Genomic DNA, 16,804 nt, shown 5'->3' with positions numbered 1-16,804 from the left:
GAGTATTTCCTCTGCTGTAAATTCGTTGTGTTTGCTCAGCTCGACAGGCTGATCATCTCGGGCTCGCGTCACCTCGCTGGATCTGAAGTGCTGCTCGCCTGAGACTGTTTTTAACAGCAGCCGCGTCTGCAATAAAGAGGCAATTTCAGCGGATATTTCTCCGGCGGGAGTCAAGCGAGGACAGCCGGCAGATTTACGTCAAGTGACTGCACGTGTGGAGTCCTGAATCACTGTTCATATCGCTCGAGGGAGACGACGAAGACACCAAATATGAATTTACGGCCCTGCCGTGTGACAGAGGCTCCGCGCTCTAAGGTAGAACCAGCCTCCCTCCATCCCCACAGGCCATAATCTCCCAGGAAGGAGGAGAGAAAATAACATCTCTATGGCAACTGCCGGTCTAAAGGTGAGATGTTATGTTGCAGGGGAAGTCGCTGTGACCACTGCACAAACACAGACTGATATTTATGTCTCATCTCTGAAAAGTTGAATGTGTGGTTTCAGCTCTGCTGACAGGAACCGCAGACTAAATGTAACATCAGAGAGGAAAAAACGAAGCCCTTAAAGTGACATGACAGCGAGGAGAATAGTGCATGTAGCTTTCTTTACCTGAAGGAGGGGAACAGCAGCAAACTAAAGCAGTTTTTTAAGATCATGAACAACGAGGTAGAAGCTGCTCGAAACCAGCAGAGATGCTGTTCCTGGAAGCGGATAAAGTGCACAAAGGACAGAAAAGTTGATATGAAAAGTACTTTCAGCACATCCATCATTAATAATCTGAACTTTTCAACCCTTCAAAGTTTATTAGCAGTAACCCCTGAAGCTCTGCTCTGAAATCAGTGCTTTCTGTCACATTACAGGTCTTTGACTATGACTGTGGATCAGAAGTTAGTGAGGGTGGTGTTTGGCTGCGCAGCTAGCCTTCAAAAATCCCAGAAACTATTCAAAAGATCGCAAAACCTCGTTAATGATCCACACTGAGGTGTAAAACTCATTATACAGGGGAGGTGGTCAAATGTCGTCTTTATGGAGGAAAGAGTTAAACACCTGAAGCACTTTTACAGATGTGGCAGTTAGCTAGCTCCTAGCTAGCTGTAGCAGTTAGCTAGCAGTTAGCCATCTTCCAGGCTTTACCTGACCTTGGGAGTCTGAACTCAAGGTCTCAACTATCAGAGAATTCTGCTGAAATGTATGAAGTGTATGTGTAGTGTAGCACTATAGCAGGTATCTGTGTCTTTGTGATACAACTATGCATCTGGACACACTTGCTAACATTTCCTGATACCTTATCATGATAACCACCCTGCTATCTGAACAGTCATTTCAGACTCCAAAGAAACAAAGCGGAAATGTAAACACGGATGCTTCAAAACGGCACTTAAATGAGCAATATCATAGTTGTTACTGCCATCGTTTATGTACAGTCTGCTCAGTTGACTCTATTTGTGCTAAAAAAAAAAACAATGAAAAAAAAAACCCTCAGTACTATCCATCTTATAAAACACAGGGGGGGAGGGGACACTGACTGAGAGAAAACAGGCTGCACATTAGATAAATGAATTAAAGCATGTTGACAAGTTTACAAGGGGAAAAAAAAATTTTTAAAAATCTGCAGCTGCACAGGTGACTCATGAAACACTTTAATTTAGCCGAACATCAGCAAAGTCATCAGAGTTCAGATTCCTCAACATGAAAAAGCCCTCTGATGACTTATTAGGACCTCTAGATGTGACGGGTCGGATGGAGACGATCTGTTGGTCAACTGATAAATAATTTTCAGATTAGCAACTTTGGTTTGACTGCGAGAAAGAAATCAGGGAAGCAAAGTATCAAGTCATCACAGAACACTCAAGTCCACGTAAACATCATCAGTGTCATCAGCGATGTAAATAAAACTCCTTCTGCAGACAACTCGACTTAAAACTTCACCACAATCATTGAGTATTCACTCAGTCAGCGTCGGAGGGGTATGTTTGTATGTGTGTGTGATTCATTTTTACGTTGCAGAGTCTGTTACAATCTCCAGTCCGAAGGTCGGACCACACCTGGTTTTAACCGCCAGTGTAAAGCCATCACTTGCTGCTGCGGCGCCCACCTGTTGCAGTAATCAGAGCAACATCCGCGCCTTGAATCTCAGACGTTCGACTGCAGTGCAGACATTAATGAGGTACGGGCTCCAGGCTCCTCCCTGGGCATCAGAGCCTCGTCACTGTCAGTGATCATCTCAGCAGATGAAGGCATGAAATTAGTTTTCTGTTATTTTTACACTGCTGACAGATTTCTTTAGATTTTATTTACAAACTGAGTTGTGCTGTTTTTCTTATATTGACACATCGCAGGGATTAAATGTGCAGTTAAAACTTCTTCACTGGTCATTTAGTCTGGAACTAAAACTCTCTGCAAATGCTGATAGATGATAGATGGCAGCCTTAATCTGGACTCTGAGTACATACAGGTAAATATACAGTTAATTCCTCTGTCTAAAGCAGTGGTGGGCAATTCCAGGCCTCGAGGACCGGTGTCCTGCAGGTTTTAGATATCACCTTGGGTCAAAATCAGCTGTTTTGGATCAAGGACACATCTAAAACCTGCAGGGACACCGGCCCTCGAGGCCTGGAGTTGCCCACCCCTGGTCTAAAGGTATGTGTGCACCACATGTTGCATCACTACAGACTGCAGAGCAGAAACGGGCCTCCGGCCAGCTCTGATGGAAGCTCACCGAATGAATTCATTCATTTTAGCCACATGTCAGAGTTTGTGAACTCCACCTGAATCTCTGGCCGTTAAAAGAAAATGAAAGTTTAAAGAAAATTAAATAGAAGACGTGTGAGGCTGCAGGCAAAGAGAGAGAGGAAAATGCAAAGGTGTCAGTTTTTAGTCCATAACTTGTACCTGATTCAGTAAAATGTCACCGGCTGAATACATTAGGCTGTGAGGCGGGAGGCTCAGAGAGTGTGGCCTTTTATTAACACTGAGAAATCCCACGGTTCACTTCAGGCTGTTAGGGAGGAAAATGACATCTTTGTCTGCGCTTCATGAAAAATTAATCAGCTCGTTTTCAAAGAATCGCAGAGAAGGAGACATTTATCTGAGCCCGGTGACAGCATTTACATTTCCAGTTTACCTTTTGGGGGATTTTCGTTAATGCAACAAAAAAGGCGAGAGGAAGAGGAGAACCGAGCTGGACAGTCAGCAGCTACACCTCCAGGATTCGCTCAGCAAATAAATATCTGCGGTCTTTGGACATTCTGCACACAGCTCTTAAAAACAAACCAAAAAACGTGTTTATTTGCGTGCATTCTTCGCCGCCTTCCCTTTTTCTGATGATGACATCTCAAATTACTCAAAAGGAGAAAGCTGGGTTGGACGCAGCAGTGGCGTTTCCCAGAAGATCTTGATTCACAGCGAGCTGTCAGAAGGATCAGAGCTCCATCTCTGCACAGACGCTGTCACTCAGCAGGAAGCTCCTGAAAATCTGCCAAAAACGTCACATCACATCCTGTTCTGACAAACTCCGAGAAGCGAATTCATCTGCAAAGAAACCGAAAGACCTGCGGCTGAAACTCAATAATAATTATCACGGTGGAAGAAATTGCCCTGTACAGTTAAAAGGATCAGTCGGCTGCAGGATGATTGATTCTTTAACCGTTCGTGTGATGGACAAAACAATTATTCAGTCAATAAAATCTGGGAAGCCACCAGCCGATGTGCAGAAACAGCCACAGTTTCAGACGTTTCACTGCAGACGGCGAAATCTGGGCCAGGACTTCCACTTCTGCTGGTCACTTGCAGAAAGCTCGCACCCACACGCCACTAAAGCCTTCAAACTCAGAGTTCACCAGAAAGCTGCCGATTCTGCACATTCACATGCAGATCTCCGTTTCCTCAGATTGAATTATTCAAGACTTCACCAGCCACGACATAAAGCCTTAAGCACTGCCCTAAACTGCACCAGAGCCCTGTGGAAAACTGATAGTCACGCAGTGCTAGCTCCAAACAGCACTCAGACCTCAGATCTGCTTTAAACCACGTGAACTTAGGTGGCCCACGTTTCCGAGAGATGAATTCTGGGAAACGGCCCTACAGATCCAGAAGACTGCTCACGCTCAGATTCACACTTCTGTCAGTTAAACCTGTTGCCTTTGGGTCGAAATACGGGCGATAAATCACAGAGAAGGAACACTGGAGTCCTTTTCAAATATCAGAGCTGAGAGGAAGCGCTTCTGCTGAGCCACGGACAGAACGAGCTTTCAGGAAAGAAAGAAAGAGGGAAGAGTGAGCGCTTCAGAATAACAGACTCACTGCCGAAGTCTCACACAGGACTCTTATCAGGACCAGATGTGAGTGAAGCAAGAGCGATTTTAACATCAGCCCAAGCTCACCAAAGGGTTTCACTTCTCGATTCAATGAAATGTGACACTGAAGTAACTTTCAATACGTTCTGCCATGAGATGAATACACTTACAAACCAATGAAGCAGCTCGCTTTTGCACGAGCGCGCCCCTTCGAAATCTAAAAAATGAAACGAGCTGAAGCCTTTCACTTTTTTACCCAACGTGCCAAACAGGTCAGCGAGCAGCTGGACGTTTGCAGCCAAAGCAAGAGCTTCAATTATCTGCTGATTAATTAATTAGACAGAAATGATGCGTTTAATGTTTCCTGGGCTGTTTACAGGCGACGAGATGCCCACAGAGCTGACTGGCATGTGCCCTCCTGGCAGCTGGAGCAGCGCATAATGAAAGAAAACGGAAACAACCCTAAATCTGCATCAAAACTACAGCAGAGACAACAATGCACGAGCACTGCAGAGCAGCTGAGGTCAGCCTGGTGTGTGTGTGTGTGTGTGTGTAATCTGCAGTGTGTTGGGATGGACAGCTTGTTATCTGGGCTGGACTGCAGAGCTTAATATTCAGCCAGCAGCCAGATTAGCTGAGGACAGCCCGTCAGTCTGCAGCTGCACGACGAGCGCGGGGTTGTGTGTTTCAGCGGGAGTGTCTGTCTCTGTGAGGACCGTGTCCAGGCTGCAGACCTGCAGGGTGAGGGTGTTTGCGACATTCGTTTCCCAGCCCTTCTTCTCCAAAATCAGATCCAGCAGCAAAATGAAAGCGGTGCTCTTAAACTCAGACTGGGGAGAAGTCAGTCAAGCTTCTATTTTCTCCAAGTCTGACAAATAAAGTTATTATTATTATTAAAACATGCCACATTTGTGCCACACCCAGAAGGTCTCCTGCAAAAACTACAGACCACTAAGAGCCCCAGCTATCCCAGGATGCACTGCAGCGATGCGATAGGTCAGCGTCCGAGTGAGAGGTCGCCTCCTCTTTTATCTCAATCACAACTATTCACCGCGCTGCTCAATCTAGCGTCCGCCCAGCAGGCTTTAAAATTCATTCTCAAGTTCACACCTGTGCCCTGATGGTGCTCAGAACAGAGGGAATTCTGGGAAATGTAGGAACTGTTGGTAGGGTTTGAGCAGAGAGGCAGGCTGAGAGAAAAAGCAGAGGTTATTTTTTTTGCTTTGTGCTGCCATCGTCATCACTGTGAGCATCCAGGTGTCGACACAGCTTTACAGGAACTTTGTGCCCATGAGCAAGGCACTCATCCTCCAGGTATATGACCCATTATCCTCATACTTCCTCAGAGAGCATTTTCATGCAGTGTATAAAGGGGATGTTTGTTCCATCACCTGAAGCACTTTGAGGATGCTTCCCACCACCTGATGACAGTTAGGGGGGGAACAAGAGGGTGTACTGCCTTGCTCGAGGGCTCTTCAGCAGGATACGAGGTCCCTGTGAAGCTCTGCCTTCACCTGAGTGCTGACAACAGCGTTTTCTGCCACCACTCCCCCGAGGCGAGAGGCTTCAAAGCATGGAGGAGGGATGATGCGTGGAAATTGAAAAATTAGGTCAAAGTCTGCAGGACGCGGGGAAGCTTTGCATCCGCCGCCACCGCAGACTCTCGCGCCATCAACAAAGCATGTAAATATTGCAGCGGGGCATCTGACCCCGTTTCCCAGAGACGCACTTGTTTACACTGGAGGAACTCAGAGTTGGCGGTTTATATGTGCAACCTTCCCCGCCCCATCCATCCCTCCTCTTCATCACCACTACTTGTCTCATCTTTTCAGCGTTCACAGCAGCAGCGGTGGAAACATTAAAATGCGATGTGTGCATTCAGAGTCAGCTGTTACAATCTCTTCCCCTCCCTCCCTCCCTCTTCCTCTGTGCCGTCTTCTTTCTCCATACATGGCCGAGCCTCACAAAGCCTCGGAGAGAAGCAGGGAAAACACTGCTCGCAGGAAGCTGAAATATGACACTATGATACTCTCCAGGCTGAGAGTGAGTCTGCAGCAATGTGACATATCAATCTGAAGTAGAAGAAGAACAAGGAGGAAGGAGGGGGAGAAAGAAAGGGAGGTGGTGGTGAGGGGGGCTAATGAGAAAATCAATACCCAAGCTGCATTTCAGTATCTTGCAAAACAACCCGATATAGCATGCTGTAGTGTTATTGGGGGGGCGCAGGAATATAATGGGAATCATTCATCGCCTCTCTGGAGAAAAGGCTGCCTGGCTGCGGTGTGTCATGTGAAAAGTGTGTCTCCTAACAGCTGCATGCTGCCTGTGCACCATCTAAGCAGCGTGCAGGGCTCTGCTCAACGGGATTTTATAACAAAACCTCTCTGACAACAACTTTCCTACTGACAAACACAAACCTCCACAGAATTCCCGGGATATCCCCACAGCAGGCTGCTGTGTGCCTCCTGCGCTCCAGTGAGGCTTCAAAGTGCACTTTATGGGTTGTTTATCAGCCGTGATGGAAGGATTCATGCACAGATCAACAGATTAGGGGTAAAAATGACATATTCTTTGATTTTTATCAGGAATTAGCAGAGCAGCGTGGATGTGTGTGGATTTTGGAGACGTCACCTGACTCTGGGGAATTATTGTAGGGAATTTTTGAAAACCTGAGCAGACAAAATAAAGCAGTTAAGTGTTAAAAGGTGATGTACAGCTGGATTCAAAGGTGAATGCTGGCTGTAAAGTGGCTGTGTTTGGACTCTGGGACACTATGTAGAGTAAGGATTGATGAACTCCTTCAGATAATCAACAGTCTATGAATAATGAGGAGCCCTGCAGGCTTCACTGCAACAATACCGTGGAGCTCTGGTGCACAGCAGCCACTCCAGTTCATCCAGAGCACTTTATGGGATGTTTATCTATTATCTGTATTATTCCCATGATACCTGGCGTCAGGTGACGTTGTGTGTCAGTGTGGGGGAGTGAACCTGCAATGATCTCCTTTCAATCCAAGAACCCCCTAACAGCACTGTAGTCTGTCCACAGCCAGTGACAGCTCTGTTTCCATTTCACTGCCACATCTCCTGCATCCAAATCCAGATCAGTTAAAGCAGTCATTGTGGCAGCGTGTGTGCGTGTGAACAGACATGCACTTGAACTTGTTGGAGCTCAGCACTTTATCTCCTAGCAGTTCAAACTCAGCAAGGACAAACAGTCCCAGAGCAACAACAGCAGCAGAGCCCCGGCAGAGCCGCCGAGCTCCGCGGTGAAACCCAAGTACTCACCCTCGGATAACTCCAGCTCCAGCTCGGCCAGTTTGGCCCGCACCTCCGCAGGAAGCGGCACCGGGTCCCGGTCCGCCATTCCGCCGTTCCAAACCGACTTAAATATCTGTTTTCCGGCTGTTTCTCCCTGTTTCCAGTCCCCACGCTGCTCCACAAACCACAAAAATCCAAAGTCAGTCACACCGAGTCCGTCAGCGTCGCTCCGTGTGCGGCAGCGGCTCTGCGCGTTCTCCGCAAACCAGCGTCAAGCTACAGCTAACACTGCAGAGCTGCTACCGGAACCTGTATTTTCAAAATAAGATCACAGCGTTAAGACCAATGACTGTATTAAACAACTGTTTTGCCCAGTCCGCTGCCTGTGGCTCTCACACCCTCCAAATTTAAACCTGAGTAAATCAGACTCACAGGCTGGCTTTAACTAAAAGTTACGAGCTAATAAATTATAGATTAAAAAATAAATCAATGTTACTTTTGTGATACTTGGATTTTTATTTTTGTTTTAATTTAATTTCCAGAATAAAGTATGTTATAAAATGTTATATGACTATAAAAGCAGGTTAATATTTTTAGTTACTTGTTTCCTTATTTTAAATAAAAATAGGTAAAGCAAGAGCAATCCAGGCTAAAAAAAAATCTGATTTTAGTTAAAACACTCAAAGAAAGGCGTCAGGATGATTATGTAATTATTTTTAACTGAGACATTGAAATGCATTTTATTTACTGACTGATTTTATAGATATATATATTTTGGAGATTTTGACTGTTTATTTTGAACATTCTCCTTTTTCTACGGTTTGTTCTCACTGCTTACCTCGTTTATACTGACAAGTTACGGTTCACCAGTGTGTGTCTGTTAAAAGTAAAGAATATGATGGATTGCTAAAAAATATCGGATGTATGTTGATAGCTAGTAAGAGTAAATTCTTTTTGAAACAACTTTGGGAGATGAATAAATTCAAAAGATCCAAACCCCAGTGCTGTGCTTTTATTTTGAATGCAGATTTTGTTCTCTTCCTGTCTCACACCTCTTAATTATTGCCGCCTTCACGCGCCTCACATACACAATTTCCCTTTAGGTGATCCTAAAGATCCACGACTGAACTCACAGGAATCAATATTTTTAATCCGATCGATTTTCAGTCAAAGTTTCAGGAGTTAAAATGAAAACAAAGTGCTGCTTAATATTTTCACACCATGAACAACACACCGGTAGAGGGCGCCACATTCACTTTCTCTCTCACAAACACACACACAGACACACACAATCTGTTAACCTGACTCTGTCATTTATGTTAATTGATAAGATGGATAAATGTCAACTGTAGTTCATGTGCTTTTGAACAAGTAGTCTGCGAGGCTGCGATGCAGAAAAGAGATCAAAGAAGGGTTAATTAGAAAGATTATCACAGCTGAAACACATTTTGATCGTTTGTTTTCTGTTTTATCTCAGTGAAATTTAATCACTCATTCACTCATTTAAAGTCTGCTAGGTGAATGTTTATTTAGGTGCAGCAGAGATATCTCAGTGATATCCCACTCAATCAGAAAATTACATATAGGTAAAAGACGGCAGATGGAGCTTAATGGTACATTATATTCAAAAGTACTCAGTCACCCAACCGAACTGTTAACTTCAGGTGGAAAAGTGAAAAGTGGAATTCAGTGGAAGCAACTCTAAGTGCTAGGTCACGTAAAGTCACAGAGTGGGATCAGCGGATGCTGAGGCATATAGTGCGCACAGGTCACCAACTTACTGTAATGTTAGGTGTTCTCCAGAGGGACCAATTACACGTCTACATCTGGCAATCCGATGGAAGAGTCTGGGTTTGGTAGATGCCAGGGGAACGGGACTTGTCTGACTGAATAATCGGAGGATTGTGATGTGGAGCTGTTTTTAGGAGTTGGGCTCAGCCTTAGTTCCAGCATATCGAGACTTGTTGGATAATCTCATGCTCCCAACTTTGAGGGAACAGTTTGGGGATGGCCACTTCCTGTTCCAATATGGCTGCACACCAGTGCACAAAGCAAGTTCCATAAAGGCGTGGATGATCGAGTTTGGTGTAGAACAACTTCAGTCCTGACCTTGTTTTGTGATATAGATCACCTAATAAGTTTATGTTTCAGCTTCGATGACAGAAATTCAGATTATTATTCGGTTACTTTGCAGAAATTTGCAGGTATCAGTGTCTGTGCTTTGAACCCAAGCCCATTATGGATGCAGCACGCAAAACCAGCAAGATAGAGTAATCCCATCCACATGAGGTCACTTCCAGCTTAACAAAAAAAAAAAACAGCAATGCAGTGGCCAAAATGCTGAAACTGAGGCTTCAAAAGTCACAGTCTATGGTTTTTCCTCTGTAATTTTCATTAGTTCCACCTGTATTCAATGACCTAATCACCCTCCACAGTATATAAATACCCTGTTTTCTTCAGTCACCTGACAAATTGTCGTTTCTACTTGCAGTGAAAGTTTTCAGAAATTTCTCATGCTCCAGTTTGTCCTTCATCATGCTCTCTCCTGCTTCACGGATGCTCGACTGCCCACCTGACTGTGACCTCAGACTGATTACAGGTTTAGATTTTGGACTTTACCCTGGTCTCCTGTGGCCTGTGTTTGGATCCTTTACTCTGTGAATCATTAAACCATCTGAGGGGACTTCTCTGTGACCTCAGGACATTTCCCTCATGGGTTTATGGTCTCAGTCGCTAGTTCCAAACTTTACTGGATACAACATGATGTGCACTTTTCAAATGATGGGAACCTCGACATGCATAATGCTGGAGCGCCTCTAGTGGATACAATAAACTCTGGTGGTCACAGCCACGCCCACATCCGACGTGTTCTCAGTATATCCAGCCTTTATTTTTCATGTCTGTTTAAATAAAGGATTTATATACAGCCTGTAAGCTACATCTTTTATATACAGTCTATGTTATCCACTAATTAGTGCATCATCACTGCATGATATCCATACAACAAATGTATAAGACATGGATGTAAGCAAATATTTTATTTTGTAGTGAGTTCAGTCCTTCCTAATCACATTTATCTACCTGCAGGCTGACTTGGACCATGCCAATGTTGGCATCCAGTCATGAACATCAGACTAAACAAATTTAGTATGAGCAATAAAAATATCTGGAAATATTTTTAGTAGTTTGTGTGTAATAACCATGAATCACAGCTGGATAATAAATAAATAAAGTGCTTGTTTCTTTGTGATCATCCTCATCCGACAGGACAGAGCTGAGAAAAGAAGGAGGTCCTCTGTGAGCATGCTGCCATCTTGTGGCTTTCCGCTCTCATCTGTACAAAGACGCAGAGGAACTTCCTAAAGCCCAGATGCTTTTAACTCACAGTATGTGGACATTTATTTAACCAATCAAAGGCAGCTTGTTTTAAACTCGTTATGGATGCTCCTCACAGCCGTGTCCAGAAGTAGAGCTCAAAATAAAAAAGAAGACCAACAACGGAGACCAGAAACAGGGTTTGTTTTCATTTTTAATGGAACAAAGCATCCAGGTGATACTTTATTCAGTCATCATTAATGGAGTGACACAGTGTCACATCTTTTTGTAAATAACTTCAAAATATTTCAGTTACTTTGTGAAAATCTAAACATTTCTTCTGTTTTAAAGCTCCTAAGAACTTCTCTGCTGCTGTCAGTGTTATAATAATATAACAGACGGTAGAATTAACTGAGCAGTTTAAAAGTTACACGACATCCAGTTATTTAAAAATATTATTTATGTGGAGATTATAACCCGCTATGTAGCGTTTCTTCCTGCTGGACTTTGGTCATGGATTTCAGGCAAAGGGACCCAAATACAGACTCACGGGCAGGCAGATGTTAAAAAAGTTTATTCAGAATTAACTCCATGAAATTAAGACTCAAACCTAAACCATAAAACTTCACAACACATGGGGATGACGACAAACGCTGAGACAAAAATGGGAAGACCGCAGTGGATCTAGAGAAAAGGGTAAGCGGGGACACAGGAGGGTAACGAGACCCAGGTGAAGATGATCAAAGACACTGAGACGGGGGAGGGAAGCAAAACTAAACACCAGACACTAGAGACGAGTAGCTAACAGGAAGTGAGAAGTTAACCAACCACAGGGGGATAAGATGGGAACATGCTGGTCGGTACAGCCCATCCTGTCAAACTCAACTCCTCAGTCTTTATTCATGACTGCACGCACTTTTCACCTTATTGGCTTAATAAAGGAGCTCAGTTGGCCGCGTGGTTCGAAGTCTAGATAAGATTAGTTCAAGAAATACAACATCTTAAGTGTTTTCAATTGAAAGACAAGTGTTGTTTGTTTATATTATTAGTATAATTTCCATTGCTATGCAGATAACACCCAATTTACCTGTGACATAAAGATGACAAATTAAACTAAAGCCACTTCTTAAAGACCTTCATGCAGTGGTGCCACCAAAGGGGGCTCCGGCCACCCCAAAAAATTTGCTGCCCCCTCCCCCACCGCTGAGAATCATTAAAGCGATGGTTGGGATTTCCATGGATTTCAAAACCTTATTTGGTTAAACAGATACTCTCGATGGCATTAGCTCCAGTCATTTTACACCAGGATATGTCCGTCACATCAAACAACGTATCACTGTTTTATCACAATATCGCCAAAATTGGAAACATCCTCCTTTCAGAGAAACCTTGAGAACGACTCTGTGCCTTTCACACTTCTTTGCTACTGCGAATTATTACGATCAGGCTTTTCTAAAAGTTCTCCCAAAAGCCAAAACTCGGCAGCGACAAAGAGATATTTTCTTTCTATCCTGGATTGCATTGTTCAAACAGCTGATTCTGAGTGATGCATATTGATGCTTATAACAATATAACAGTGCCACTTTGAACTTTACATCCTGAAGGCAGATTTTTTTTGCAAGGTATTGCTTAAAAAAGGTTTTTCACTTCCCCCCCCGCTCATGGGGAAGAACTTGGTGTAATTTTTCTCTATGTTGACTGTAGTTCCTGTAATTATGGAACAACTAACAAGAAAGGTTTGAAAAGACCTTTTGGAAAGAAAGAAAAAAAAAATCACACGGCAGCTCCTCAACAGTGCCTAAATCTTTATTTTTCAGTAAGCTACATTTTTTTCTCCAAATTAGACAGTTTACATCATGACACAAGAGTAACTTAAATTATCTATAGCTGACATGTACGCTTGATTCCAGTCTCGATGGAAGAAAAGACCCAAACAAAAAAAAATTAACAAAAACAAACAAAAAAACAAAAAAAAAAAATAGAGAGAAGCCCTCTTGATCGCAAACCTCCATTCCACGTCTGTTAAAGGTGTCGTTAGGCAAAATTATCTGTCCAAACCCCAACACGGTGGAGTCGTCGATTGTCCACAGCTGTTAGCGTAGCATGGTAAGAGTGTTAATGAGTTAAACCACAGTGAGTTCATAGAGTCCTTTTCCAGTCAGTTGATGTGCATTCATTGTTATACATCTTTGAAAAACAAAATGAAAACACAAAAACACAAGGGGGTCTTTTTTTTTTTTTTTTTAAATGACAAGATGCAACCCTCGTGGAGGAAAAAACAAAAAAAAACAAACCAAAAAGAAAAAGAAAAAAATGGCACTGTCAAAATGGACGAACAGGAAGGAGGTCTGAGGCGACCAACAGGCTGATATGAAGTGTGACGCTCCATGCAGAAGTCCACGAGGAAAAGGGAGCTCCTTCAAAAATGCCACCGCTGAGCATCTGGATGAACGCCGGCAAGACTGAAGAGGCGCGGAGCTCGCGGTGTCTTTCCCGCCAGAATAAGAGATCCCTTTGAAAGCGGTACCATCCAGTCTGAGGTACCGCGCTTGTGGAAAGAGTCACTTTTGCATCGGCCTGGATTAGCTGGGTGGTACATTTTATTTTTTTTCCACACATGCACACATTCACAGTTCAGAGATGCCCAGTTTGTATTCTCAAAGTTCGAGGCCACCAGAGGCAGAAGACGCCTCGACCTCAGGCGAGGGATCCACCGCAAGTTACACCGCGTGAAAAACGCTCCTGCAGTCACTGGTGTCAAACTGAAGGTGTCTCCAGGCTTCCAGTAACAGGAAAATCACATCTTAAAGTAAAAAACAAAAATAAAAGCCCGAGACGGTAAGCGCTCAGCTATGTATGTACAGGTTAAACGACTGTTGTATAATGGCACGGTTATTGGTTTTCTTTGCCACATCGAACTGCAGTCCACATGTGATCAAATGGTTTTAACAGACATCTCAAACTGCGTGTTAAATGTACTGTACGTGAGAAACATTGCTCTGAACAAGGTAAACTACTCTCATTCCAGTTGAGCCTTTAACCCCCCCCAACAAACAAAAAAGCACATAGGAAAAAAACAAAACATTTGTACATTTATTTCTCAGTAGAGGAAATCTTGGAGCTGATGAACATGAACAAGAAATCACAAACATTAATCTGAAGAGAAAAAAACAAAACTGCACAGAGCAGGTCGAATGGTTTTGGGCTCCTTGGATGTCTCGCGCTCACATCGACACCTGGGCAGGAAACTTTTATCTCAAACAGCCACAATGACGACTCCAAACAGTCGCCTTGTTTTTTTAAACGAAATGCACAATCCGAGGGCCCGAGACTCGTCGTCACCTGGCGGCAGGCTGCAATAATCCCCCACCTCAAGTGCCGAGTGTTCAAGATGTGCCTCACTGGGAAGCTTCTGATGGGCGTCACACATCACATCGCCTCGACTAAACCAAGAAGTGTCCACCAACAATCCCTCTTTTCAGCAAACCAGCATCCGCCCGATGGTACGTCAAAGTCGGTTTAGCTGCTGATTGGCCAGCTTCGATGGTTCAGGCTTTCTTTTTATTGATTTCTGTCTGAAAAGCTCTGGTTTTCTGTCCAGCATCTGAAAGGCTTACCAAATGAAATCAGACCAAAGGGATTACTGGACCCCGACCCAAATGCACAGAGAAATGGATAAACTGAGAATTCAACATTTGCAGAAGTTGGTCAGATTGGACTTAAACAACTCTTCCCACTCTCTGAACTTCCAGTAAACATTTCCCCTCACCATGTTTCTGACAGAAGTGGTTGAAATGATTAATAAAAGCTAAATTTTTAGATTTTTACAGGTTTCCGACTGTAGAAAAATGCGTTTCTGCCAGAGACATCAGTGGAGCATGAACCACCTCCATGGTATCCTGATGGCATCACCACGACCAGCTGCTTATTATAGGCACACTGAAGTTTCCACTGTGGCTTATCTACACTTCTAACATCTCATTATTGTGTGAAAACCAAAACCATCAAAAGAGTGTTTCCTGTCGTAAATCCAGTCAATCTGAAAGGATTCGAACGCCGGAATTTTATGGGCAAGGTCTAAAAGCCCACCAACTGTTTTATTTCTAATCTGACAATTTATCAATGATTGTGAAAACTACAAAACCTGCTTGATTCACTCTGGTTCACTCAGGGTGCCCCCTGTTGGTCTGCAGCAAAATTTGTTCAGTTTCAGGTGAAGAGGAAGTTGAATAGCTTTTCAAGATCATCTCTGGCTCTAACTGTGCAGGTTGGTACAATCTGAACGCTGCGATTTATCACAGATAAATCCAAAAATCAGTAACAAAGCTCTAAGAAACCCATTAAATAAACAGGTGTATGACAGGGCCGAGCACAAGAACCAGTGAAACAAACTAAATCTGAGAAACGACATCTAGCAAAACTATTCCTGTTTTAAAACTGAAGCTTAGTCCTTTGCAGGAAAGCTTTTAGCTGTTCTATGAATACAAAACTTAATTTTAAAAAAAAGTATTTTGAGTATTTGCCTGTCCTTTATAATAAAGCACGTGGCTCTGTTTGTGAAAAACAAACCAAAAAATGGCTTATCTAACAAAACACGTAAGAACCAATAATCGGTCTGCCACACAAAAAGATTTGTGAGGTTTAGTTGCCTTTTTTTGTGCTGTTCACTGACTAACAACAGAAATGTGCAATTTATTTGGTTTCTATTTATTTTTCCGCACATTTAAACTGGTGTATGTGCAAAAATCAAATGTGTTGACAAGTGAAATTTAAAACAGATTTAAAACATGACAGAGCCAGGCGTCCAGTGTTTTTCTGCTAACCTAGCTTCATCGCTTCCTGGTCTCAGACTTTTCATTTCCTGAAATCTGATTCCCCCAAAACTGTGATACTCACTCATCCTAAAATATGGACAGAAAGCAGAAAATAGAGTTTGAGCTCATCAGACAAAAACCAATAAGCCCTCAGATGGTCATCGTTAAGCAGAGTTGGTGGATATTTGGAGCCAGAACGAGGATATCTAATATTCTCAAATAAAAGCTGCAGTCTAGTCATGCTGCCCGACCAATGTGGACACAGTGCAGTTTGATTATAGCCTACTGAGCTGCATATGCATGAACATCTCATCTTAAGTATTAGTGTTACCTAAAGTTTTGCATTAATGCCTTTAGCTGCAGCTTTCATGTCACGTCTCATCTTTTGGCACTGTTAGCAGAGTACTCAACAATGGCAAAAACAGAGTAAATATCCAACATGTAGTGCTTTGTTTTTGTTTGTTTTTGTTTTGCTAAAAACCTTCATTCAGACTGTCCAAAAAGCAAACACACTGTGAGGAAAATTCCCCCAAAATCAACTGTAATCAGTGAAAGAAAAAGAAGCCAGAGCTTCGAAGAGGATGCCGGTGGACACTCGGCTTTGTCGGAACCACAGACTGTGAACGCTGAGGAGAGGGAGGGCGGGGTTACTGTCGCACCTGAGCATCCAGGTGCGACCGAACCCACAGCGAAAGTTTAAAAAGGAATGAAAGAACGAAAAAAAAACAAATACAATAAATGATCTGCTCACACTGCAGAGCGGAGCAGGAATCAAACTCAGCACACCCAAACTGAAAAACAATAGTAGTTAAAGAAAAAATATCTCCGAACGCACGACATCACGTCTTTTTTTTTTCTTTTATATTCTACATCCAGCTCGATAGCGACATAGTTAACAAGGATCAATATATTTTTATAATCATTTTAAGGTACCTCTTATATTTTTCTGAGTATTTACATCTGTACAAGCAAAGCACACACTTCAAAGTGCACATATTTAATACAGTATTGACTAGATTTGCAATTACAAGGTTTTTATCCCCCCCCACCCCCCTGCACAAAAAAACCAAAAAACCTGAAACTATTGAACAAGAAACCAAAAGAACGACCCAAGATTTTT

At 43.2% G+C, this 16,804-nt stretch overlaps 1 protein-coding gene across 6 annotated transcripts in view; it reads right to left on the bottom strand.

The window, feature by feature from the left end:
• Positions 1-7,842, bottom strand: part of LOC146553084 (disco-interacting protein 2 homolog C) — a 199,788-nt gene extending 191,946 nt beyond the window's left edge. For 3 of the 6 annotated variants that reach the window (XM_085255366.1, XM_085255367.1, XM_085255369.1), the window contains exon 1: positions 7,583-7,841. In XM_085255366.1, the coding sequence (XP_085111492.1) occupies positions 7,583-7,661 (79 nt within the window). In that variant the 5' untranslated portion in view covers positions 7,662-7,841. Of the gene's footprint in view, positions 1-7,582 lie in introns of all 6 variants that reach the window. The other 3 variants (XM_085255373.1, XM_085255374.1, XM_085255368.1) reach the window with 2 other exon arrangements.
• Between the last annotated feature and the right edge of the window lie 8,962 nt (positions 7,843-16,804).

The sequence above is a fragment of the Mchenga conophoros genome, linkage group LG18 (assembly GCF_057382185.1).
Source record: "Mchenga conophoros isolate Kocher_MC1m ecotype Shallow Benthic linkage group LG18, M_conophoros_male_GT1.1, whole genome shotgun sequence".
Taxonomy (NCBI): Eukaryota; Metazoa; Chordata; class Actinopteri; order Cichliformes; family Cichlidae; genus Mchenga; species Mchenga conophoros.
This window is presented reverse-complemented; position numbering and strand designations above follow the sequence as displayed.